We start from the raw sequence: 9,350 nt of genomic DNA on the forward strand, positions 1-9,350 counted from the left end.
TATATCGACCAGAGGAGGGTGAATGGGAGATTCAAAATTTATTTTGAAACTTTGAACCGAACCCCAAAACAGCAAAAAAAATAACTAGGTACATCAAGCACTAAAGATAAATGCACTGAAAAGATCTGAAAGATACGGTGCTATGATGGCTAGGCAAATCTTTCGAGGAAAGACAAAATGATCGAACGGGAATAGTTGCTCACTACTTTAACTATAATGATGGTAACATGGTATGATGACAGACTGAAAAACATGGGAGAGCGAACAATACACGTACATATGAACTAAGATACATATGAACGAGTGGAAATACAAGAGAGACAAGAGGCAACACAGAACGCATGTAAACTATTGTGAGATGTTGCTCAGAATATAGCTAAGTTGAATGACCATGTAAAACAACAAAATAAAGAGACCATGTAAAACCACAGAATAAAGAGACGGACATACAAGCAAACAACCTCGAGAACAACAAACTGAAACATACTGAACAACATGAAGAACACAAATGAAGAAAAAATACAACTCATATTAGATCAGAGATATCTATCGCGACTAAGCACCTAATGTAAACCACAAAAAGGAATGTGGTAGTATAGCATGCACAAGTGGTGCTCGATGGCGATAGATGATTTGGTAGACCAGTTCGCCCTTCTACAAAAGGACTACATCTAGTTGGAGGGACTGGTGATTGAACACAAGAGAAAACCTATCTCCGTCCTATTCTCCTTCACCTCAAAGCTGACCAAACTCGGGTTGATTTCACTCGTGGTAGATACTTGTCAGCGATCTCCAAACCTTTGACAGACTTCTTCACGAACCATAATTACTCTTGATTGCTGAAGACTTTGTTTGGTGAAGACAATTACTCTTTGACACTCAAGTCGACACCTATCCGTCTAGAGAGAATGCAACTATCAAGAGTAATAGTTACAAGAACTCTAACTCAGATCTACCGTGATGCTCAACCACTGTCTAAGTTTTGGCTCTTGATTTTCTCTCGGTGGATCTTAAACTCAAATCTCTCGAGAGGGGATGGTCAATCAATCTTCTCGGAATCTTAAGTGGAGCAACCAACAGACAACGTTGGTGCGGGGTGGCTATTTATAGTTTCACCCTTCCTTGATGGGAAATGACAAAATTGGACACGCAGATCAGCCAATTGGTCGAATGACATGTTGCCGGCGGTAGGATTTTGAGCATAACGGTAACATTTCTTGCGGAGCAATAAATGCTAACTCCTCGGTCCGAAGGATATATCATGTAGCACCAAAGAACATCGTCTTCTACTTACAAGTAATCATTCGGAGAACAAATAGATTTCTCTCAATCTTTCATAGGTTTCGGCTAAGTATCATAGCGGACCTAAGCTTCGAGAACCTATACCCCTCTTAATAGTACGGTGGTCCTATGACTCAAATAAGAGATAGAAGAACAACAAAAGAATGCTACGTCTTCATTTCGCCTTCAATCTTCTCGATTGCAGTCATTCTTCCTCGGACAAACTGAACAAATATTGCTTTGCGTTAGCAATAATCTTAAGGGGTCAATTCCTTCGCTAGAATCTTCTTGCTCTCATTACTTCTGGAAATGTAGCTCTTCCTTCTCTGCCACACAGACAATCTTCGGTGAAGTTCTTCAAACTTTAACACTGGACATAGTATTCTCCTCGGACTTGCATGGACTATTTCTCTCTATGTGCGCTAGTAAAAAAAACCAGTCCATGCTTGTTTCTGTCAACAATCTCCAAAACACAAGGAGGCAAATTATTGCACCAACAATTAGTTACTCATGCTTGCCTTACATTTGACACAAAATCGTAGAAGTGATAAACCTTACCTTTCTTTGTTCTAAAAGAAGAAAATATAAACCTCATATGTCCTTTGGTAAACCATAGAGCCTTTGCTTTCCTAGCAACTGTGACAGCCGTTTGTTGTGCTTCGTTTGAAAGTATCTATTTTTACACTTTTCTTGCTTGCATAATTAATTTTTATCTATTTTATTTTTGTTGATACAAATGTGACCATTCCACGTAGAGGAAATATCAAGGAGATTACAAACAAAATGGAAACATGTCTAGTTGGTGTGTGATTGGGGATGAAGATAGCGCATGACAACCCAAGTAAAGCAAAGCAAAAAACTATTGTGTCATGATTTCCATTTTCATCTGTCCATGATGTGCATGATTGCTCACATATGTATGACATGAGAACACCGATAAGGATGAAATAACGTGTCACGAGCTTCTTTCCACGTCAATATCCGATGGTTCATGGCTAATGACACAAACATGACAATCTCTTAAAAGGTAAACCGTCACGTGAGAGCATAAACGGTGTGAAAACATTGTTAATTACGCATGCTTGCCTTACATTTAACACAAAATCGTACAAGTGATAAACCTTACATTTTTTGTTTTTAGTAAAATATAAACCTCATATGTCCTTGATTGAACCATAGAGCCTTTACTTTCCTAGCAACCACAAGAACCATTGTTGTGGTGCATTTGGAAGTATCTATTTTACATTTTTCTTACTTGCATAGTTAGTAAAAATATGTATCTATCTATTTTGGGTTGGTACAAATGTGACCATTCCATAGAGGAGAAATATCAAGGAGATCAAGGACAAAATTAAAATGTCAAATTGGTGTTCGATGGGAGACGAAGATAGTGCATGACAACCCAAATAAGCAAAGAAAGAACCATTGCCTCACGATTTTAATTTTCATTTCTAGATATGTCTGTGTTCACTTCAATGATGTGCACGACTGCTGACATACGTATGGCGTGGGGATACCGATAAGGATGAAATATCATGGCACGAGATTCTTTCCATGTCGATATCCGATGACGTGCATGGCTAATGATACAAACACGACAAACCATAAAAGGTAATTCGTCATGTAAAGACACAAGCATCATCGCACTGCATCAACAGAGAAAGGGCATGCGTATATTTCATGCGATCAAACCGCACATCCACACTCCACGCCATCCCACGATAAACACTAGCTCCTTCGAAAGAATATCTGAAAATGCACCAAACCCATAAAAAAGAAAATAAGATAAAATCAGGTGCTAACTCTTAGTCATTTGAAATTTGCATGTATGTTGGTCTCCTAAATATAACCTCACATGTCTTTTGATATACCATAGAGCATTTGCTTTTCTAGCAACCGCCAAAACCGTTTGTTGTAGTGCGATTTGGTAGTATCTATTTTTACATTTTCCTCGCTTGCATAGTTTAAAAAATATTTATCTATTTTTATTTGGGGTTGATGCAAGTGTGATCATCCCACATAGAGGAAGTATCAAGGAGATCACGGACAAAAAAAATCATGTCTAAATTGGCGTGCGACGGGGGACGAAGATAGCGCATGACAACCCAAGTAAAGCAAAGCAAAAAACCATTGCGTCACGATTTCCATTTTGATCATTAGATTTGTCTGTGTTCACTTCAGTAATATGCATAACTGCTCACACTCATATGATGCGAGGACACCGGTGAGGTTGAAATATCATGGTGCGGGCTTCTTTTCATGTCGATATCCGATGACGTGCACGACTAATAACACAAACATGACAAACCATAAAAGGTAAACCTGCATGTAAAGATACAAGCATCATCGCAGCACATCGACGAAGTAAGGGCACGCATGTATTTCATGCAATCAAACCGCACATCCACACTCCACGCCATCCCACGATAAATACTAGCTCCTTCGAAAGAATATCTGAAAACATACCGAACCCCTCAAAAAATAAAACAAAATCAAATTAGGTGCTAACTCTTAGTCATTTGAAATTTGCATGTACGTTGATCTCCTAAATATGAACCTTACATGTCCTTGGGTAAACCATAGAGCCTTTGCTTTCCTGGCAACCGCCAAAACCGTTTGTTGTAGTGATTTTTACATTTTCCCCGCTTGCATAGTTTTTAAGAATATTTATCTATTTTTATTCTAGGTTGATACAAATGTGACCATCCCACATAGAGGAAATATCAAGGAGATCGCAGACAAAATAAAATCATCTCTAAATTAACGTCGGATGGAGGACGAAGATAGCGCATGACAACCAAGTAAAGCAAAGCAAAAGACCATTTCGTCATGATTTCTATTTTTATCTTTAGATCTGTTTGCGTTCAATATAACGATGTGCATAACTGCTCACACTCATATGATGTCAGGACATCAATAAGGATGAAATATCGTGGCACGGGCTTCTTTCCACGTCAATATACGATGACGTGCACGGCTAATGACACAAACACGACAAACCCTAAAAGATAAACCGCCACGTAAAGACACAAGCATCATCGCACTGCATCGATGGAGCAAGGACATGCGTGTATTTCATGCGATCAAACCGCACGTCCACACTCCACGCCATCCCACGAGAAACACTATCTCCTTCGAAAGAATAACAGAAAACATACCAAATCCATACAAAATAAAATAAAATCAGGTCCTAACTCTTTAGCCATTTGAAATTTGCATGTCCCTTCGCCCCCTAAATTTGACAGTCAGGGGAGTGATATTCTTTTCTTGAGAATAAATGTTACCGTGATCTTACCGTAGAGATACTACTAGATAGTTTAGGTATCCATCCACGTGTGCTTAGAAAGTGATTGAGATCGACTCTTTGCATCTCAGGGACAACTTTTGTCGACGATAGAAAAAGGAAAAAAGAAAGAGTAGAAATCTAATCGCAACACCCTCCAAATCTACTCATCTCCACTGCCCCTATATAAACTGAAAAGGAAAGGAAAGAAAGGCAAAGGGGCCTATTTAAGAAGACCTGAAATGGGCAAATCGCATCTCGTCCCCCCGCATTAATCTAACCGGATCACAAATCAAACCAACCCACACCTCTCTCTGCCTGCCCATTTCCTCCTCTCCCCCTCTTCCTCCCCTCGCCGTGGGCTCCACCCGTCAGCCTACCGCGTAGTAGAGACTAGAGAGAGAGCGACAAGGGAGGGAGGGGGGCTAGCAGCTACAGAGAGAGAGAGAAGGAAAGGGCGCCGGAGGAAGGAGATGGGAGAGGAGAGGAAGGCAGGGGAGCAGGCGGCAGCGCGCGCGGCGGAGCAGGCGCGGGAGCTGCAGGACGCCGCCGCCGCGCTGCTCTCGCGGACGTGGGCGGAGGAGGAGGCGCTGCGCCGCCGCGCCGCCGCGCTCAGGGAGGACCTCGCCCGCCTGCGCAAGGCCGCCGCCAACGCACAAACCGAAAAGGTAACCAACCTTGCTGCTCCCAGGCTGCCGCGCGGCTCCCCCTCCTCCTTCTCCAAGTGCGCGTGCGTGCGTGCGTTGCGTGCGCGTGGGCGTGTCGGCGGGTCGCCGAGGAGATCGCCGCGCGGGTGTTTGCTGCGCCTAGGACTCCCAGCGCGGCTAGCTCGGCTCCGCGCCGCTGCGCTGCGCTGCTTCCCCGCGCCGGATCACTCGCTGAGGAAGATCTACGTGCGTGCGTGGAACTGCAGTTTGGTGCGCTGTGGAAATCTCAACTTCCCGCACTGCCAAGACGTACCCGTGGACAGGGACCCTGGACCCTGTCTCTGAATCACCGCGCCATTATATGCGTTTGACGCTGCTGGTTCATTGATCGTCACAATGTGCATGCAGCATACTTTTCTTCTGCTGATGTGACTGTGGCCTCTTTGTGTGCTTGTGGCAGGTCCACGAGGACTTGGATCGAGCGTCATGCCTCATAAGTGATGGTGACATTGCGACGATTCTCCCTAACAAGGCGCATGGTGATTGCTGCTCTTCTTCAGCTTGAGCTTGTTATTCATTTTTGTCATATTCATATATACCTCTCTCTTTTCTGAGGTTCTGTTCTTCTAATATTTTTCTGTCTTGGGGGTTTACAGGCACTTTTTTGAAGCTGTTATTGGGACCAGTGAATCTCCGCGCAAGGAAGGAGGTACAGCTCAAGGTGAAGGAGGAATACAATAGCTACAGGGTATGTGTAAAATTGTGTTATCATTGCTGAAAATCTAGGCCGCTATTCTTATTTTGAAATGAGGGCTTAGCATGATGCTGGCTGCAAGTGTGTTTGAGCCACCAATACATAAACAGCTTTGAAATTTAGTTTTCCATTTGATCCGAGTACTCTTTTAGGGGGAATACTATCCTTTAAACCTTCTACAAAGTGAAAGATGTACCTGCTGAGCAATGTCTGAGTTGTTTTGCAGATATAGATGTTAGATTTGTGGAGAACCGTGTACTGATATAGATAATAATCATTAGCTGGTAATACTTTACACTTGTTAATCTTTATTCCTCTTTTTTTTTCAGGATAGGACTGCCATAGTGTTTCTTGGTTTTCCGATGATTCTGTTGTTTCTTCGGTCATGGCTATGGAATGGATGCTTTCCAGCATTGCCAGTTCAGCTATATCAGGTATGCTCTGATGCTCGTTCAGGTAATCTGGTAACAATATGAACTGATGCTATGTTCTGAAAGATAAACTGACAGGTCAACTTATCTTATGTTTAACAGGCCTGGCTGTTACTCCTCTATACAACTTTAGCTTTGCGAGAGAACATATTGCGAGTTAATGGAAGTGATATCCGTCCTTGGTAAGGAACAATCACTAACTACTGTGGATCCATTGTTTTTTCTTAATGGTGATTCATTGCATTTTAGTATTGACCACTATTTTCATCTCTCATTTGATGCTTTGCCTTACCTGACTAAAAGATAACAACAATTCTATTCTTCAATACCTGTTTATCCACCTCTGACATGTTGCTTGCTGGCCTTACTTGTTATGATTTTGTCTGTTCTTTTTAAAGTCATTAACTCATTATCCATATAAGGACCAGTAATGTTAGTTCTTTTTGGTGCATTTGGCACTTAACAAAAGTTCATTTTATTCTTAAGGTGGGTATGCCATCACTATTGTGCCATGCTGATGGCTCTGGTGAGCCTCACATGGGGGATTAAGGGACAACCTGATTGTGCCCGCAAACAGGTATGCTTATAGATCTTTCTCTTCTGTTCCAAACACGGAAGCATGTGCTTAGCCTGTGCTCTTTTTGCAGAGAGGTGTCGAGTTATTTCTGTGCTGGGCTGTGATGCAAGGTTTTGCCATGATGTTGCAGAACAGATATCAACGTCAAAGACTATATACTCGAATTGCTTTGGGGAAGGTAATACATTTTGATAGAGAAGGGCAAAAAACTGGTTCTTTCTGTATTCACTCTGGTAGCTCTAGCCTATTATTTTCCTTATCAGTACCTCCTTTTGTGAATAACTTCACGATTTTTATGAACTTTATTCAACTGAAATTATCTTTGCACCATCTATCTTGTCGCATGGCATGTTTAGGCACCATATGACTCTTCTACTACATCCATTTACCGGTGCAATCATCTGCTGAAACTTTAGTCGAAGTAGTTTTCTTTAACTTGAATATTTCTTTCCGGCAGGCTAAAAGGATGGACGTCGTGTGGGGCGAGACTGCTGGTGTTGAAGGCCAACTATTGCTGTTGTGTCCCATCCTCTTTCTCTTGCAGGTATGCTGTTATCTTTAAGCCTTTGACCAACAATTACTCTGTTAGTATATACTTTATTTGGCATAAAATTGATGTCATTAGATTCGTACTCAAAAGTACTTGTGTGAGTTGTGGTTATGGTTTTGTATCACATAAATCTCTTCTCTCCTACTTAAAAAACACATAAGGTTTTGTCGTCCGCTCGTCCTTCGTCCAACCTTACATACGTTCCCCCTCCTCTTCCTATTTTGATTTATCCCCTCCCATCTCATGGTTTTTCCATCATTATTTCCTAAAAATTGCCTCAACTGCCCCACTTCTTATTGGCTTGCCAAATAAAAATCTGTTTTCTTGGGTAAGCTAATAAATACTTACCAAATAAGTGCTTATCAAATTAAATCCTATTTTTTCATACAATCACATTAATATGGACAGGTAGATCATAGGCTAACCTACTAGCATGTTTATGCTCCCATTATAACGCATGGGCAATTATCTAGTTACATACTAATAGTATAAGTGTTGGTCAAATGCTCGTCTTACGAAACAAAATACACCCAAGGGGTGGGAGAAGAAAGGGAAGTAGTGAGTAATGCAATCTGGAATGTAGGGAGTATTAAATATGCAAATATCAACCCAAGCTCATGAAGGACAGATTAGTTTTGTCTTCATAGTTCACATTTGATCTTGGCATGATGTGCTAAATTTTCCTGTTTTACCTGTTTGAATAATAGTATCAGGTCATTTATCTAGATCCTGTTTTACCTGTTTGAACAATAGTATCAGGTCATTTATCTAGATTGGGTTTTCTGTGCGATCAAGTGAGCATTCTTGCCTCATAACATCGAGTTATAATATTTCTCTCACAAATGTACAACGCCCGAGGCAATTATCTTGACTTCCCTTCTATTTATAGGTCTTTGAGGGTTATGTTGGATTTTTACTTCTTCGGACAGCTCATAAAGGGATCATTCCTGAGTGGCAGGTAAGGAACTTCTAGCCATTGATGCAACCAGGATTTATCATATTGGACCCATTTTATAACCTATGCATGCTGTCACAGGTTGTGGTGTGTGGGATCCTGCTTATTGCAATGGCAATTGGCAACTTTGCAAACACAGTGGACACATTGATGGTTAAGTCCAGATTCAAAGCAAAGATGAAGAAGTCCAAGAGCAAACGAGATCTTGCTGCATGCACGTCACCGACTCGCTCATCGCTGACAAATTCGGCAGCTGGAGCTTGAAATGGAGACGTTCTCATCATATGAACATTGCCCATATTCAATCAGGGGCTGTCAAAATTGTAAAGTATTAGTTTTTTTGGCCACCAGCTCCTTGTGCTGACAGTCTCTGTCAAAGCTCATACCCATGTAATCATCAAACGACTCGGTTGCTGATGGTGTCAGGTTGAGGGTAACTAAGAATAAACTGTTCATGTTTGTTTATTTATTTTTATTATGGACATCGAGTGGGCTAGATGAACTTAGGACTGTAAGGGGTAGTTAATTTTTTTTCCTGGTATAGGATAGTTATTTGCGAGACTTAGATTGTCAAAATCAAACATGCAAATTTGTATACAAACTGTGACCCTGCCAATTTCTTTCTCCCTGAGACCGTGAGGTTTTTTCTTGTTGATAAGCTCTGGTACCGGTCTCTGGATTTAGTTGAATCGTCGGTCAATCCTGTGCCATGTTTGTCTAGAAGTTATGGATTGCAATAGATAGCTCAAGATGGCACCACCACTCTGAAAAATCATCCATGGGTGCATTTTCTCATTTCAAGCTGGCGATCAACTGAAATCAGAGAACAGGTTTGCTCAAAAGTCATGTGCATTCCTAGCACAAATATAGGT

The 9,350-nt window shown here is 41.4% G+C and overlaps 1 protein-coding gene across 1 annotated transcript; it reads left to right on the forward strand.

Annotated features, from left to right (window-relative positions):
- The first annotated feature begins 4,792 nt into the window (after positions 1 to 4,792).
- On the forward strand, positions 4,793 to 9,102 carry LOC125520142 (uncharacterized). Its single transcript, XM_048684976.2, has 10 exons — positions 4,793 to 5,232; positions 5,672 to 5,750; positions 5,868 to 5,959; positions 6,295 to 6,399; positions 6,499 to 6,578; positions 6,883 to 6,973; positions 7,044 to 7,151; positions 7,431 to 7,517; positions 8,413 to 8,481; positions 8,560 to 9,102. The coding sequence occupies exons 1-10, from the start codon at positions 5,038 to 5,040 to the stop codon at positions 8,740 to 8,742; spliced, it is 1,089 nt and encodes a 362-aa protein (XP_048540933.1). The 5' UTR covers positions 4,793 to 5,037; the 3' UTR covers positions 8,743 to 9,102.
- The last annotated feature ends 248 nt before the right edge of the window (positions 9,103 to 9,350 follow it).

Source organism: Triticum urartu, chromosome 7A, assembly GCF_056163025.1.
Source record: "Triticum urartu cultivar PI428250 chromosome 7A, HENAU_Tu73, whole genome shotgun sequence".
Classification (NCBI taxonomy): Eukaryota; Viridiplantae; Streptophyta; class Magnoliopsida; order Poales; family Poaceae; genus Triticum; species Triticum urartu.